Source organism: Cataglyphis hispanica, chromosome 14 (genome assembly GCF_021464435.1).
Source record: "Cataglyphis hispanica isolate Lineage 1 chromosome 14, ULB_Chis1_1.0, whole genome shotgun sequence".
Taxonomy (NCBI): Eukaryota; Metazoa; Arthropoda; class Insecta; order Hymenoptera; family Formicidae; genus Cataglyphis; species Cataglyphis hispanica.
The window spans coordinates 6,722,745-6,741,330 of record NC_065967.1 but is presented as its reverse complement, the minus strand read 5'-3'; the positions used below and the strand labels follow the sequence as shown (position 1 = coordinate 6,741,330).

At 39.2% G+C, this 18,586-nt stretch overlaps 2 protein-coding genes across 2 annotated transcripts; both read right to left on the bottom strand.

Moving 5' to 3' along the window:
* Positions 1-1,356: 1,356 nt before the first annotated feature.
* Positions 1,357-2,706, bottom strand: LOC126854657 (uncharacterized protein F54H12.2-like). The gene is made up of 2 exons (XM_050601591.1): positions 1,809-2,706; positions 1,357-1,619 (listed from the first exon to the last, which is right to left on the bottom strand). The coding sequence occupies exons 1-2, from the start codon at positions 2,704-2,706 to the stop codon at positions 1,357-1,359; spliced, it is 1,161 nt and encodes a 386-aa protein (XP_050457548.1).
* Positions 2,707-11,280: 8,574 nt separating this feature from the next.
* On the bottom strand, positions 11,281-11,961 carry LOC126854656 (uncharacterized). Its single transcript, XM_050601589.1, has one exon. It carries the CDS (start codon positions 11,959-11,961, stop codon positions 11,281-11,283), a length of 681 nt encoding a protein of 226 aa, XP_050457546.1.
* Between the last annotated feature and the right edge of the window lie 6,625 nt (positions 11,962-18,586).

The window sequence follows — 18,586 nt, the reverse complement described above, 5'->3', positions numbered from 1 at the left end:
CCAGTGATGAATAATGGAGTTTCGGCGGAGACGAAGGAGAAATCCAGGGTGCAAGGGGGTATTTCCGTAGCTGTCAAAGTAGGTGGCTGTGCCATGCTCATCGAGGAAGAAGGCGACCCAATGTTCTCCAGGTCGATTGTGCTCGTCTGTATTAGCGACGATAGCTGTCGACCGTGTCCACACCCTCGGGACTCTGTCGGCTGGATAAACTCCCGCGTGTCTGGCATTGATGTGTCGTAATGCTTGTAAAATTTCGCGTGAGTTCATTTTTTGATTCGACGGCAAGCGTACGAGTGGTATTATATATTCGATAACTTCAGTATTTACCTCTTTCGGTTTCTCGTTTTGATCATCTTGTATCGTCGAGTCTTCAATGCCTGCTTGCACGGAGATCGTAGTTGTTTCGATTTTGTTCTTGTCCATCATCGACGATAATTCAAATTTTTCTTCTTCTTCTTCTTCCTTTTTTCTTCTTTAATCGGGCTCAAAAAATTTTCTTTTTTCTCTATTTCGCTATTTGACAGCGTTTTAATATTTTCATTTATGATATAAGAAATATCATCTGCATTACTGATTTCCTCGTTTTTGTCATAGGATGTTTCACATTTATCCGGAGTGTGGCAAGTTGGAGTACTATTGTTCCTAATGCCGCCGACAAAATTATTTTGCTCGAGTATCCAGCATTTTAATTTGTTCGCGTTGCGTAATGCACAATGAAAGATTCCGAATTTTCGAAATCCGTGATAACCACAATATCGTCCTCGTCCTTCTCTCGACGTTAGATTTTTAAATGCAGGGGAAATATCTTCCAAATTATATATCTCTCTGGAGAGTAAATTTCTCAAATAGATTGCTTTTTCACATCCTCTGACATAAATATAGCGGGCATGTCTTGTTATTTCGCGTAGATGCGTTGTAAAATATTTCGGATTAGCTTCGCCGTCGAACCATTCAATACCATGATAATTTCGCGTGAGCCAATTATTTTGTCGTCTTACATTTTCCGGTAATTCGCCAAACGAATGCGGTGGCATCATAATCCAATGTCCGACAATTGGCGCGTCAACGGCGACAACGGCAACTTCTTTAGGGATAAATTTCTCGCGAGCATCACGGAAACCCTGTATGTCGACGATTATATCCATAATGCGAAAACCTGTGTGCTCTGGAGTTAGTTTTAAACTCTTCGCGAAGCGTCGATACTCGTGTCTCGAATGAAACTGAAATCTTTTTTACCGTACTGCATGTTTTTTGATACGAAGCACGCTGATGTTTGCGATTTTGATCGTTTGTGGTGGAGGGGAGAAAATTGGGAGAAAATTTTTTGAGTATTACGTTATAGAGAACGACGGAAATCTAACCGGCAAAATCGACAATGACTTGCCGGGATGAGTCAATTTCTATGACATTATCAAACTCTGCGTAAATAATACAGTTAACGGTCTCGGTGAGCGCCTTCTCAAATCGTACTTCTAATCGTAAACTACCATGTTTCACAAGATTCCAATGTCCTGCATAATTAGCCGATAAGTCGGGCGTAAGATCAAAAGCGAATAGCGTATAGCCCTTTGAATAATCATCTCTGCTTATAGAATTTCCTTCATTCAAAAAATGAATACCTGTTCCCGTGAAGAGCGTTTGATAAGCCTCGACGTAAAGCGATTCTTCTGTCGAGAAAGAGGGTTGTAACGGTCTACTGGGAATTTGCATGCCGTCGACGTACAGCGAGAAGAAATTTATGCCGTAATTTTTGAAATTAAACGGATTTAATTTTCTATCGCCGTTAAATGCTTTATTATTGACAAAACCGACTATTATTCTTTTCGGAAGTTGACCAAGTATTACATTATCTAACGATTCGCCCACAACACCGCTATGGATCGTGAATGTTTTAACCTCGACCCTCGTGAGCGGATATTTGGCCGTAACTTTACTCAGCATTCTTGCATGTGCGAGCAATAATCCGGCGCTTATCTTCGCTCTTCTCACTAGCAGACTCGCATCCAGTATATGAATTTTCGACGACGCACCGTTACTATCCATAAGACAGAACGAATCTTTCGAACGAACGAGCCTCAAACGTACTTCTACACCGTTAATTAAAAATTTGTCCTGATTGAAAACATCACAATGGAGATGTCCTATAAGATCTAGAGCCCGTCCTCCTCGTATGTAATGAGCGCGTCTCACGAGAGCGGAATTTGCCGTTTTTGATTCCACCGGTTCGTCCATTCGTCCGGGAGTATCCGCGTCCCATAGACATGAGGTTAGATGGGAAGTTTTTGCCGGTGAAGAATAATTTAACAACGCCTCGATGTAAGCGCGGTACGCGTAAGCGTTGTTTGGCGGCGATACGAGCTTTTGATTGAAATACACGTCGATCTGATTGAAGATGGAATGAAGTAAATGATTTACGGGGCCTACATTGTCCGTCGTTGCGCTGCCGCTTACTCCCGTAACGTGTCCTGTGGAATCGCCTGACGTTTCTACGCGTACGCGAAGACTCAGCATGGTGTGCGTGAGATCTAAATATTCTTCTCCGTGACCGGGAATGACGAATTCTATCGGCGAGTCGTCCGAGAGCGAAGTCACGGGTTTGTAATGAATCCATTGTGAACTCTCGATACTAGTTTGCGTGGGTGGTAAGGAGAAGAGGTCGAGTTCACTCTTTAAACACTCGCTCGAATGCGTATGAAGAAAGGACATGTCTTTTAATTAGCGTAAATTTTACTTTCTCGTCGCTGTAATTTCCGCTTTCAAAGATTATATTTATACGAGCGTTTAAGAAAATATGTCGGATACGGTGCGCTTTTTACCGATTTTTCGGCGTTTCGTGGATGTCTTAAGCCTTTTCACTGCTTTTTTCCTCCCCCTCCTCTTATTACCCGATGACCGTGTATTGGTTTTTTTCTTTCCGCGAATCTTGACCTTCGACGAATTTTTCTTATACGTCCCGCGACGTTTACGCGAACCCGCAGATTTAGCGATGCACGTATTGAGCCCGACGAAAGGAAACTGAGCTACATGCATTTTCGTATCCGTCTTATATCCCGAACCTTTCATTAGACTGCTTATTTTTTCTTTAGCTTTTCTCTTAAGATTGTCGCGCGATTCTTCGAATCGATGTTTGGCCGCTACCTTAAACGGCATATTATTTTCAACATCGTCGATTATATTAACGCCGGCGCGTAAAGCTTCTTTCCCCACAGCCCGTATGCCTCTACTAAAATAGGGTAGTACGCGTCTGAATAATCCTCCGAGAAAACTGCCGATGCCATGACCGCGTTGATAGGACGAACCAACGAAAACTCGCGGAATTCCGCCACCCCAACTACCACCATTTTGTAATTCATCGCGATACATCGAATAATAATCCATTAACGTTCGAAATTTTTTTCTTCCGTTGTCGTGGATATAAATTTTTTTTTTGTAATATTTACTCGATACGTCTAAAGTGCAATGTCACCGTTAACGTTCCAAATTCGAATGGTATACTCTGCCCCAGCTGATCTCTTATATCTATTTCTATTGTACGAAAGCACGTTTGACGCAGAGCTATGTATTGCGCGGGTGAGAAATGCTTTATCTGCGTGGATGCAAACGCGTAATCGTTTCGAGCATCGTGCGTGACTATTCGCAGAAGAGGAGATTGTACATCGCCTGTAATGTAAGGTTCGCAAATATCACAATAGACAAAGAGTTTGTCGGGAATACCGCGCAACAAACTAGCCGGTTCGTCAGCTATTATCATGCGACTGTGCGGGAGTACAAAAAATAGCAAATTATAAACTTCATCGTAAACCCATTCGGGTAAAACGTCAGATAGAACGGAACTACTTTCTAGTTTAATGAGTTCATTCGTATTTTTGTTTACATCGATGCCGATTTCATTGTAAAACCATGTTGGAAATGTTGGTGGAATAGGATCGCTATCGAGCTGAATCAGATCTCTATGCTTAACATGCGTGTCAAAACCGAGTATTCGTTGAAGTTTGTCGGAGAAATTTACATAATGAGTTATAGTGCATTTCTCTTCTTCACAGGAAAGTTTCATAACAATTTTACCACCAATGACAGTCTCGAATCGCCAAACGATATGCGAAGCCACGGATTCGGCTGTATAATTCACAGCATCTATAATATCTCGCACGGTCGAGTAAATACCCGAAGGTACTTGCGCTTTCATAGCGTTAATTGTCTTATCGCGCTCTGTAATATCGATGAATCTCATTAATCCTTCTCCGGCTCGTATATGTAAAAACTACACGGAAATTGAATCTCCGTGAGCGCTACTTCCCACCGACCGTGCAAATCTACACGCTGAGGTAATTCTGTGGTGAAACAAGTGGTTTTATTTTCCGGAAAGTAGCGCATGCTGCTATTGCTCGGAAGAACCATATAAAATTCATCCTCCCTCATTTTTATCTAAAATCTTTAAGCTCTCAGCGGGTATCCAAGAATCGAATTTTGAAGGATATCCTTGCCAGCTAACTAATAATTGTTTTTTATTTCCACGACCCTTGCTTTTTATCACACGCTCGACGATAAATTCTTCCCCCGCAAGTCTTTAATAACCGGCGCTAATTCTTGTTCGTAAAAACCCGTCTATAACTTCACCCGCTAAATCGCTTAGTTCGTATACGAGCGGTTTTCTCCATTCGAGAACACGGTGAATTCGAAATATTTCTTCGCTCCACTTTGCCTCGTATCCTTTCTCAAAGGCTACCTTTGCTCTACTGACCCGTACAAAATCACCCGCGCTATATTTAGCCTTTTGTCTACGACCGAGATTCTTTTTCTGCTCGATGTCATTCCAACGACGAATCATATTTTCACGCGCTACACGTGCATTTTCTAGCGTAACGACTGCAGGCTGCATTTTGATGGTGGAGTGACACGTGTGATTGTAAGCGCGAACGATATCCTGCAAAACATCTATGTAACGCCTCGTATTTTTATGTGTAAAATAACGCCACATCCGTTCCTTGAGCGTTCTATTAAATCGTTCCACTATAGCTGCTTTGATATCGGGATTACGCGTTACGCGAAAACGAATATCTTTTTCTTTTAAGAAATTTTGTACATGACGAGCGATAAATTCTTTACCTTTGTCGGTTTGCAGGTATACGGGTAAACGGTCATTGTTTCTCGAGAATATGCGTTGAAAGGCTTTTACTACACAGCTACCTGTCTTATCACGTAAAGGTTCTACCCAAACAAATTTACTAAGGGCGTCGATAACCGTCAATAAATATGAATAGCCGTCATTGTAGCTTTTAAGATTACGTAGATCGATCAAATCAGCCTCCCATAAGTCATCGATGTTTGTCACATTATAATGTAAACGCGGAAATTTTCGGCGCACTGGACGATGCAGCGTGTACGCATCTTGCGATTTAAGCCAGTCGATGACTTCGTTACGTGTGAAATTCGGTTTAGCAGCTCGCGACAAATTGGCCGTCGCTGAATATCCAGCATAATGCGAGGGATTGTAATAGAATTTTTCGAGTTCCGTCATTCGAGTTTGCTCCAGTCGAGTAAACCTTTTCTCTTCTTTGTCGGCGACAGCTCTACGTAATCTGTTAATGTTTTGTCACCCTCGTCCTCGACGGCCGATATAAACGCCGTATCACCTTCGATTTCGCTAGATTCGTGCACCTTACGTCTACACGACTTTGAGCGCGCTAATGAAGTTTTCGGAGTGGAACTTCCACGCGGTAACGTGCTTTTAATACGATGAGATCGCGCGGCCGTATGTAATAAATCACGATTTCCAATGAGATTGGAAGGTGTGCCTATGTCATGTAATAAACGCGCAAATTGAATTCTTCCGGTTGCTTTTACTGTTTTCCTTTCGCGTATCGCATCATTTATAAGTTCGGTGATATTCGAATCCATTATGACGTCACCGTCTATAGTTACGAGTCCTCGCCTATCCCAGCTAATCTTCGATGGAGGAATATCGATCAAATATTTTAATAGGGCGCGCGCTTTATCGCGATAAGTTTTCGGTACGTTGCTGACTATTTCTTTAATCATTTCAGCCGATTGTACGCGCTTCTTTCCGAAACTACTGCTACTACTACTACTATCGACGCCATCACCACGCACGCTATCGATTAAATTTGACGTTTCCATAAGCTCATTATCATCGGCGTCATCTAAATTCGTTTCTTCGTTCTGCTCGACGTTATCGTCCTCTTCGTTAGCCCTTGTATTATCGCGTAAACGTTTTTCTGCCTCGCGAACAAAGTGAAGATAACGTTGAAGTACTTCTTTATACAATTTCCATTTTTTGTCCTCATCTATAGGAGTTGCGAGATTCAAAATACGCCACATCTCAGCGTCAAGTCGCGACAAAGGTGTTCCCGGTGTCCGTACCGTATTATTAATAACATTTTCCGTATTTGATATTTCCATATTTTTCTTCGTCGGATTGTCAGTTGGTATAACGGGTGACACTTCCGGTTGCATACGCTGCATTCTCTCGAGATTTTCGGTAGAAATCAAAACCATTTTTTTAGCTCTCTCCATTATTCAAAGTTCTATTGATAATTTGTATCTTTTTATTTTTTCCGGAAAAAACACGATATAGACAGGAATTTTTCTCTTTAGTCACCGATAATCCTCGATAATACAGCTGTAAGTATAGGGCCGATAAGATATGGTAAAAACCCACCTCGTTGTATCAACAATTTTCTTTTAGCCTTCCAATTACCCTCTTTTGCCGCTACACGCCGTAAAATCGTTTTATGTTTGCCTAAATGCTTCTTATCGCTACAACGAAGCGGCACGTTGCCTTTGAGTGTATTGAAAATGCATTCTTGAATACACTTTACGAGATTAATATCGGCCGTACGTAAGAACGCTGTTCTTTGATTTTTTTTCAAATGACACAAAGTTTTCAAAAGACATAAGTTTCTCTCACCGATAGAGCGTCTAGCATTCTTTATTGCTTTATCCGATGTCGAAGACGTCGAATTTTTATTACCCGCGTCTTTTTTCACCATTACGCTGCAATTACACGACTGACAAGTTGTGAACGCGAATATTGTCCTTTATACACCTCCTCCACTTCTATTATTCGATCTACGCGGAATGTAAGCGTAATGCAGAGTATCGTTGGGAAAGATACACGTGCGAAAACGATATTCGTCTGGAGTCGATTGTTTCAAATCGAGCAATAAATACCCGTGAGGTCTCGATGTAGCGTCGTAGTACGCTTCTTCCATAAATTTTGGATCATCGGGATATACTTGACGCGCTAGATGACGAATTTGTGCACGATCGCGTGGATTTTTAAAAACTACTATGTAATTCGCGTTCAGAGATATGTCGCGTTGTCCGCGTCCTTGATGAAAGAGATTTTGCGAGATGAGTATAACACTGAGATTCTTATGATGACTTCCTTTGGTAAATAGATCTACGATAGCGTCGCACGACGATGATTCTCTCATAAGATCGTCAATTATTATTAATTTTGGCGAGAGCGGATCGTTGGAATAATCTTCCGGACGCGGTAATCCTTCGCGAAATTCAATTATATTTTTCTTCGATTTTATCAAAACATTATTAACGTAATCCGTCTTTCGTGCTCTTTCCTCCACCTTTTCCTCCTCCTCCTCTTCTTTTGACGCACTTGCGACGTACTGTAAACGCTGATACGCGTCTTGCCATTCTGCGTAATAAAATAAAATTCTCTCGAATCTAACATCGGACATGACGGATAAATATTGAAGAAACGTTTTTACGAAAATTGTTTTTCCACATCCCGTAGGACCGCAGACGATCGACGTCCACGGATGTTTCCACCGTACGTCCATTTTGCGAAATGAACGATTTGGCATTTGCGCGCGCTTTCATAAATATAAAAAAGTAGCCGATGATACTTAATGTTACGTAAAAAATATGTACATTCGAATATTGCTTTAATATTGCTCGTGTATGCGAGGAATAATAAGCTTATCCTCGCTCCGGGGGCCCCACCGCGGCGGCCGCATGCTCGCGCTAGCGTTTCCGGTCGGCGAACGAGCGAAAAGTACCGCGGCCAATTAGCTGATAAGCAGCCGCGGAATCGACGCGAGTAAGCGTATTCGCGGAGGTGAGCTCGCGTCAGCGTTTTTTGAGCACCGCTGCTTACGAGCTTTTACGCGGTGCTCTATGCATGCTTATGCTAAAAATAAGATGTTCGTCTAACGCTCGGCTATCGCACAATATTACTAGGCGATAAAATTTTTTATGTTAATAGTAAAGAAGAGGGGAGGAAGAGGGGAGAGGTGATTGATAGGAAAGAAGTAGGGTAAAAGAAAATATATTTAAGTTTTTTAAGGTTAAAACATTCTATTTATTGAAAATAAAATTTTTCTTTTTTATAAAACTAACAATTGCGCTTTAGTAAAATTATACGTACAATTTCATTAAAACCTAGCGAAAGCAATTCTTCGAATACAATATTAAAATATACGTCTAAAAATGGTAAATTATTTATTTGTGTTCGTACATCGCGCTCGATTTCTTCAAAATTACCTCTAACTGTAAGTTTTATAATTTCACAATCTATGTAAGACGAGGGAAGTTTTAATTCTATTTCGTTAATCAGGTATTTGGAGCACGCGTTGACGGTGTCGGTAATGGGAATTAACCGTGCCAAATGAGCGTCCACACATCTTGCGATATCTTCCAGGCCGACAAAAGTAGTTTTCTGCATCACAATGGCGACGCTGTACGTTTTTTGCTTCTTCAACGGGGGCTGCTCCTCCGTCTCGTTATTATTCGCCAGTTGTCCCGCATTTTCCTTATAACTCACTATCACTGCCCTTGTTCCGTAAGCGGTTGTGAAGCCGATGGAAATATTGTTGATAATAATCGGACTTGGTTTGGATTTTTGATTCTCGCACAAATACTGCTTCATCTGCTCCATGCTGATTTGAAATTGCTGCCAGGTGTCGGTGTCGAGACATATTCTATCTGCATAATTGCCTGTTAATTTTACAATCGGTACAAAGCAATTTTCGCTCGTCGCCTGCAATCCCACGTGAATCTTCTTAGTATACGATGCGTTAAACCCGTACGTCGTCGATAATAATAAATATCGCTGATCGTTTCTTCTATCGAAATCGGTCTTGAGGCCCGATTTGTTAATATCACAAACGTGAGTAGATTTAACAAAATCGGTTAGCTTTTTCCGTTCACTGGATACTTTTTTTTCGCCGGCCATTTTTATCACTTTTTTACCGAGAACTAGTTGAACACTGGTCACAACAACGACGAATACTTGTACCGAAGCCGAAATGAAGATTTCGAGCAAACTCAAATAAATAAAGTTCCGCGTTTTCTCGCCTTACTTATATACTGAAATATAAGGAAAAGAGGGGGAAAATATGCAGCTAAATAATTGAAAAAACAACGAATTCCCATATTTTCCATCCATTAAGAGTTAACATCTTTTTGTAAATGTTATAAATATTATATTTAAATGTAAGAAAATTGTACAAAACATTTCTGTAGCGTAAATAAAAATGTTAAATTTAATGTAAATGTTAAAATATTAATTTTAAATATTACCTGAAAACGTTCAATTTTTTCCTTTTCTCTCCTTCCTTCTTTCCTTCCTAGACTCTGCGGCGCCATAGCTCTTTCAATCTTCGATAGCGTATCGCCTCCGATGACGACATCGCGTCTACCTGCGTTGCATGACTCGACCGGCGTGGACAATCATGTCCGATCATGAACGCTTCGTATTACGTTTGTATATCTTGATAACTGATAATTCCGCACTAGGTGATTTTTCTTTTTTCAGCAAGAAGGAGAGACGCGGGCGACGCGCTCGCTGCAGTTCGAAGTTTTTCCGTAAGGACGCTCGAAGGCGAGAGATACCGTATGTCATGCGATATTTTTCGATTTTCCACAGGGCTGGGGGGAGAAGGAGAAGGAGGAGGAGGGGAATGCAATGGGACATCTCTGCTGTCTTCGGCGGCCGATATTTTACCGGCTTCTGACACCTCGGACATCTTGTCCACTTTCTCTCTCTCTCACTCTATTTTCTCTCTCGTTTTTCCAGCTCGTCGGAACCAATCAAACAGCCGGCCACTATAGGACAAACCAATCGGAGCGCTCGGTCCCCGGGCCGGAGAGAGCTACTCTTCGCTTAAATGCCACATCTAACTCTCACTCTTGTAAGATTTCAGTTAGCCCACCGCACTAGGACCCCGACCAGAAAAGCAGAAGACCCAGGTTCCAGCCCGAGTATTTCCAGCCCAGGAAAAAATAAAAAATAAAAAAAACTGCCTCGTGCACGTCCACGACTCCCCCCACTCTTAAAAAAATTTTAAAATTAAAAAATCGCCTCGTGGACGTCCACGAGTCCCCACTCTTTTTTTCTCAGGTACCTGCCCAGGGGGACAGGGGGGGAAGGGATCACAGCGGGGGGCTAGCGCCAAGGGGGAAAAGGGGGGACATTCCTGTCTCGCTATAGTGGCCCCTATACTACTGTCATTCGACGTATTCCGTTATGAAAGCCTCAGTCATGAAACGATTCAACCGAACGTTAAAGAACAATATGTGGAAAATGTTTACACTTAATGGAAATTACAAATGGATTGACGCGTTATCACAGCTCGTCGGAGAATACAATGCGCGAAAATATCACATTATCAGTATGAAACCTATCGATGTAACTCCCGCGATTGCCGATAAACTTTTAAGTACTGTATATAGTAATGTAAAGATTGCGGCTCCTGCAAGATTTAAAGAAGGCAATTCAGTACGCGTGAGTAAATTCAAGATCGTTTTTGACAAAGGTTATACACCAAATTGGACCACCGAAGTGTTTAAGATTGTCAAAGTACAGAAAACTAATCCCGTGACTTATATTCTCGAAAATTCGCACTGAAATCCCGTCGTCGGAGGATTTTACGAATACGAATTACATTGCGTTGCTAATTCCAACGTACGTTTCGCAGAAAAGGTGATACGCAAAAAGAGCGACAAGGTTTATGTGAAATGAGTGGGATTTGATGCGACACACAACTCTTGGATACATAAAAATAATATATTATAAAAATATTTACAATAATAATGAAAGATATTTTATACAAATAATATTAGGTAAAAATATTCTACTTCTAAATATAAATGTATACCTAACAAAAAAATATAAATTTTATTTACAATAAATATAATTTTATTTACAATAAATATACATGATTTTTATTTACAACGATATTTTGTAATGTCCTCACGGTAGCGTGTCGATGGTTTCGTACGATATACCGCTTGTCATCACGGATTTAGAGCAATTTTTGTCTCGCGAATAGTGTATACTTCGTGTAATTTAGATCTTATACAAGACTGCTGACGCGTCATTTCAATCTCTTCGTTCAACCACCGCGTGTAATCGTCAAACGTTCTCGTTCTCGCGACGACGTTACTCTTGACGCCTTTTACCTTTTTCGTGTTCTTCTTGTCATCTACTCGCAACGCGTTCATTTTTGCCCTAAGCCCGACGAATTTGATCATGATGGCTCCATTATTTTCATCCTTCATTAAACCCGATATCTTTTTATTCACAAGCGGTATACCGTATGCATTGTCCACTGCATCGCCCATATCGAATTTGTCGATGTTGCGCTTTATATTCTCATATACATCTTCACACTCTATATGATATATGAGACTATCTGTGTCGGTGTACATAATTTTACATTTCTCTCGATAAAATGGTATCATGTAATCGTGGTGAAACTCGTACAAACATTTCTTGAATATATCGAGGATGCACATGCTGACGTAGATTGGTTTATTGAATTTCACCTCGAGATTGCGCAATTCAACAGCGATAAAATTTTCCAAAAACACGCTTCTACTGTGAAAATTTGGTTTCGCGATCATTGCCTCTGCACCATATCTTTCATCCCAATGTGTCGCGAGCTTAAGATTAACATGATTGTGCACATTTTCCATTGTTTTGCTAAATACCGCGTTATTCATTAATTTGTATAAATTTTTTTCAAAATAATTTTTCGAGTGTTCGGAATTGTGTATTAAGTTCGATATAACTGCGAAGCCATGGAGATTGTGAAAACTGTAATATTCGATGTATTTTTGTAACGCGAAGTCCGTGTCGCGTGCATTGCTGCAAGTTGTGTATTACGCTTTTTATCGTATAAGTTAGCGAGCAGATTATCCTGCCGTTTACCAGATGGTTTGTCGCGTGTCGGGCAAAACGGTAGGTCAGTGTGCGCATCGTGAATATATTGCGGATAATCGAGATCGACTTCGAGGATATAGCCTATAAGCGAATCGAGCGCGATCGATGATGTATCAAAATTGGATATGTCGACCCATCGAAAATCTGCATAGGGCAAAGGTTGACACATTGCTCATCTGTATAAATTATTTACATCAAAATACATCAGATACGATGAAGGTTTCGATAGATTGTATAATTGCATGTACTTGTTATTAGCATGCGCGTATCTGTTGCAACATTGACTCAAGCCGCCGCGTATTCCCCGTTCGATAAATAAAACCATGACGATATCTGTAAGTAATTCGAATGTAATATTTGTATGTTTCAACATGGCGTCTATCCGGGAAGAGTATAGTAATACGCGGGGTCGAGCCCATAACTTTTGATACAACTTTCGCGGAAATTTAAAAAAATATCTGCTAATAACAAAACATCCGTTTTTAAATACAGATCGCTATATTCGCCTACCGTTTGAAGGGAGAACCGCCTTCAGACGTTCTCGGCGTGCGCGTAATCGCTCTCGGATATTGTGTCACCGGTCAAGGAACTGTAAAATGAATCGCGCGGTGGCAAACACGTATCTTCCAACCTGTTGATGCAATCGATATATTCGTACGGAAAGACGCTCTTCTGTGTTAATAAATTGAAATCATGATCGGATAATGCGGAACATTTGGAACGTAAAATTTTGAGTTTGTCTTTATTATATATACAAAAAAGATGCCAATTTATCGAGACTAGTTGTAAGAAATTTACGAATCGATAAAACGCAATTTATTTAATATGATTTTTTTCTTCTGCAAGTTTAACACTTTTCGTAAATAATATATATTTTTCCTTTGTTATTGGAAACATTTCAATTTCCCCTTTGAACGATGTAGTTATTTCCTTAATAATGAAAGTGAATGAATTATGATGAATTATGAATTATGATAGTCATACCCGGTTAAATTATGAAAACTATTGGAATGTAAAAAGAGTTCTTATAATTTAAATTGCAATTTAAATGCGTGGGACCTCGATACCGCCCGGACAGATGGCAATGATTGCGTACGCGTGTATCGTCTTTGTACGAATGGTTTCTCACATATGTGGCAATGCGTCGCACTATTAAATTTTTCCCATTCTTCCCGCGTAAAATTTACCATGGGGATTAGTAGTTAGAATAGTCTTTACACGCAATGCTAAATTTTTAAGTTCTTCGACGAACATATATACGATACAATCGGTACTGTGACGAGAATGATACGCGGATAACAAATCGTCGTACCCACAATGTACATAATAAGCGATTCTAAATACTTGATGATATTGGTAATTTTTTTCTTTCTTCGTCTTCTCTAAAATGCACTCTAAGTCGGCGTACACAACGAAAAGAAGCCGCTCTTTCTTGTTGTAATTTTTGAACGTGAGTCACTTGTCCTTATCGCTCGGTAATCGGATAGCGCAGTCGTTCATCTCTCGACAGTCCACCGTATGTGATTGCAATTTATCCTTCGATTCAAAGTACTGCAAACATCTGTAAAGGAAATAATTAATTTTTCTTTTATATATATTTAATAAAAAATGCAATACATAAAATATATCAAATATAATATACCGATCGCAAATGTATTTTTGGTCATTATGTTTGCTCAATTGGGAGCTCACAAGTCTGGATAGATTCTTGATCCACGTGAAATGTCCAATGTTGTTGACTTTCACGTACAGCAAGTTGATGTGTTTATCTCTCTTTAGGTCACTGAGACGTAGCGGGACAATGTTTTTTTCCTCGATAGTATATATATATATATATATATATATTTATGGAGATATCGTATGTTGAGAGATCAAGCTCGAATTTTTTAATTTGATTCATAGCCACTGGAAATTCAATGTCCTGAAGATTCAATATTGTCGCGTAATGCGGATACGACGATCGATTCCCGTTCTGCATTTCTTTCAACTGGATGTAGAGCGATCACTGATCATACACATTGTCTTTAGATTGCACATTAACCACTGCTCTTTTCGTCATTATCTCCCGCGGTAATTTAATGTGACATCCTGCGCGCATAGGATTATATTTATTTATATTTACAGTTAAATCGAGTATTGGCGACAATGCCCACCTACTATCACGTTTCTGAAATTCTTCAAGCGATGCTAGAGTGGGTTCGATAACGTGCCGCTCGTATTATTTGTATAAATCGGACGTGCGGAAGAATTCATAGTTTCTCATATCGATACTCTTATTTGCACGCTTATCACCCGACACAAATTCACCGTTGAACACAGTATTAATTTTCATACTAAAGTATTTTTTCATTACATTTTGTACGTGTTCGAGCACAATATCTTTGGCCTTCTCGAGAAATTGTAGCGGTTCGATGTGACTATAATTTATAATCGCGCCAGTCAATATGCGACTCTCGAACGCCATATCGATTTCTCGTCAAATCAATCCATTTTGTTACGTACTGCATCCTGCATCCGCGTGTACAAAACGTCTGCGTAATGAGTTCTTTAATCTCTCGAGTCGTGCGATTCGGGCAATAAGCGATTGTCGAATCCCGATCGATAATCGTGAACGCTTGATACGACTTTGCTCCTCCAATGATTCGATATATTCACCGCATCATTGCTCCCACGCAATATACTCCTTTATGGAATTCATTCTTGAAGACTGCTCACACAGATTTTGCTCCGCACTATTTTCCGCCATAGTTTATTAACGGCTGTTGTCTCGGAACTTGTAGCGAAAATACTGACAGGGTGTGCCTCTTTACCATGATTTTATATTCTTCACGTACCTTTTTGACTATTGTTGATTATTGCATTTTTAACCTTGACGAGTAGTCTTAAGTTTCACAGTTTGTCTCGTACATTTTGACAAATATTGCATTTTCTAGAGATGATGTCAGATCCCGAGTGCATGCAGCTGTCTTATCATATTACCATTTTACTAAATAATTTTGCGGTTTATAACATACATTTTGGATATATATGAATGATATCATCATGAAGTAACCGCACATCGGCGCTTGAGATATATATTCAGCTAAATCTCACGCGTGGGGAATGCCAGAGAAGCCTTCACTTGCGCACAGTACAATTGGACACGTTGCAATTGCACATTGTGTTATTAGACACATAAAGTTGCGCACAGTTCGTTTGGACACATTTCATTTGCGCACTGTTCAATTGGACACCGTTGCTTTTAGACACACATATATTTTTGTATAATTTAAAATACATACACAGGCATATATATATATATATATATATATATGTATAATTTTGGATAATTTATTGACATTTATTATTAATTTTATTTGGTTAGTAAACGTTTCTTACAGTTTGTTTACACACAGTTTTTTTGCGCACTTTTCTTTTACGCATATTTCTTAAGCACACACACACACACGCGGGGTGACCCCTGGGGGGACCCCTTCCCGCACTCACTTCGCCGATAGGTTGGATGTACCTCGCTTTACAACTTACAAAGTATATGCTACAGTGTCCGATCAGACCTGAAATGTGTGCAAAAGAAATGTGCGCAAAAGAACTGTACGCAAAAGAAATGTGCTCAAAAGAAATGTGCGCAAAAGAAATGTGCGCAAAAGAACTATGCGCAAAAGAAATGTGTGTAAACGAACTGTGACAAATATTTATTTACCAAATGGAGTTAATAATGAATGTCAAAAAGTTTCAAAATTATACATGCATACATGCGTGTGTATGTATTTTAATTTATACAAAAATATGTGTTGTGTCCAAAAACAACGTGTCTAATTGAACGGTGTGCAAATGAAATGTGTCTAAACAAATTGTGCGCAATTGCAACGTGTCCAATTGTACTGTGCGCAAGTGACCCACTCCGTGAGCATCACTCCGTGATGCCATCCCTGGTTCAAAAATTTTAATTATATGTTAACTCGATTTAACCTTGACGATTGTTCTTATGTTTCACGATTTTGACACGATCGTGTAAGATCTGGGGTAATATCATAATGAAGCAGCTGCACATCGGCGTTTGAAAATTTTATATTATATTGTATTTTTTTGTGCATTTGGCTAATTCTCACACCTGGGAGTGATGTCATCGCGAGTAGCAGCCATACTTCGGCGCTTGATAAATTGAAAAAATATCGTGTCAGCAATAATCCCCACCACATTGCAATTTTGCAACGCTAATATATATTTTAAATATGTTCAATACGTTCAGTATTGCATCGACCGCTTGTGCAAAAAGTTTATAATGTATCCCGCTGAAAAAAACCGCATTAATTATTATATTCCAATTCAAGATGCTCCACCGTATAAGAAGAAGAAATGTGACAAGCAAGTTTCGATTAATTTAAACCATTTTATATTTTTTTTTAAATAAATTTATTAAAATATTCTTTTTATAGCGTTTCATCCGAGCTTCGTCTCGCAGTTCGCATATTTAGCAGAAGATACGCCTTAATCCCGACACTATACAAATATTTAGAAATTGGAATAAGCGTTAGAGCCGTGTCTTGCATGCAATTGATTCTTGGTGACAATTGAGGTAAATGTATTACCTTTTGAAACATGGAAATCGATGCAGAAATGTGTGGACATCGAATGACTTACAGCCACCTCCGTTGCGGATTCGAGATTTAATAATCGAACCGTTTAAAATATCTGATTCGGATATTATAAAAATGACAATGTATGATAATTCTTTATACATGAAAGTACAAACTGTATTATATTTGTTTGATTTTGAAAAATGTATTGATCATATGTATTACTGGCTGTGTGAAAATACACATATAGTTAACGAAAAATTTAAACAATTTGTTAACATTTTACAATATATATTATTAGTAATAATATTACTAATGTATACGTGATGCTGCAAAAGTGATACTTGAAAATGATATATTTGACATCAAATCACTTATTGGTTGTGAATTATTAGCATGCGCTGTAAATGACATTTTTTGTGATGCTTGTAATAAATAAGTTATTTTATTATTTTCTACCTGATTTTAATTATTTCTTCCATTCTTTATAACATATGCAAAGTCGACAAAACTTAAATCGTTTCCTCAATATGCTCTGCTAGAGACATAGCAAAATGCTGATATAAATGAGATGTGATATTCTAGTTAAAAGGAGACAAAGATATAGAATTAAAATATATAATCGAGAGGAGTGTGCAACATTACGCAGTAAACCCTCTTATGATGTTCTTGTTAAATCGTGTATGTTTTTTTAATGATTTTGCGCGCTATGGATAAACATGAAGTTTTTGTAATTGATGATGATGACGGTGATGAAGTGATGTTCATTGAAGAAAATATTGGACAAGAACGATGCAGATGGGGACGATCAATTATTGGACATTCATCAATTGATAATTTGTTTGATGAAGACCGCATACTATTCAGACTACGAGTGACAGTGGTGATATCGGAGACATCAAACAACGACTTATAGACAGAGTAGAGATAAACGGTTTAAGTGCAACTAAAATGTGTTGCATATATTTATATTACATTGAAGAATGTGTTAAATTTTGCACGTCATGTTTTTTAAATATTTCGGACTTGTTTTCCAACATTCATGTTGTGCGAGAACATCAAAGCACACTCTACGAATTGATCCTGAGAGAATATTGCAGACAGTGCGGGAAGCCGTTGCACCAAATATTGCCGTGTAACATGTGCGCTATTTGCACAAATTAAAATAATTGTAAGTATTTTTTCCAAATTTATAATGAATTAGTATTATTATTATTATTTAACAAATAAAATCTGTTTTTATCTGTTTCAGATGGCGCTTATCATTTTTACATTTTGTCTTGTATTTTTTATATTATTATTATTTATGTTATTATAATTTTTATATTTTACACACACACACACGCACACACACACATTTATATTATACACACAATTTGGAATTAATATTTTTATTATTATATATAAAAAAATGTCAATTATTTCTGCGCCTCCTTTCTTTTTCATACTCGCGAGCTATCTCTCTCTCTCTCTCTCTTTCCCACGCCAATGTGGATGCTATTCTTTTCTTAAGCCTTGCGCTATCCCTCTCCCACGTCCATGCCTCATACTATCTCCCTCATACCCACCATCTTACAATTGTCGTATCTCGCGTGTATGCCTCGCGCTATCTCTCTCTCTCTCTCTCTCTCTCTCTCTCACGCGAATGCTATCCTTCTCTCACGCAGACGCCTCGCGCTATCCCTCTCTCACATTGAGAATCTCATTAGCGCTATCCTTCTCTCACATGCATGCAATCCCACGTGCGCTATTCCTCTCTTCTCCGTGGACCCAACGTCTACCAGTCGCGTCGAGGATTCCT

Excerpts from the sequence above, each read along its gene's own strand:
- LOC126854657 (XM_050601591.1), bottom strand. The coding sequence starts at position 2,706 with ATGTCCTTTCTTCATACGCATTCGAGCGAGTGTTTAAAGAGTGAACTC. Across the intron at positions 1,620-1,808 it reads TCCGAAAAGAATAATAGTCG|GTATTCATTTTTTGAATGAA; the intron begins GTTTTGTCAATA and ends TCACGGGAACAG.
- LOC126854656 (XM_050601589.1), bottom strand. The coding sequence starts at position 11,961 with ATGGAAAATGTGCACAATCATGTTAATCTTAAGCTCGCGACACATTGG.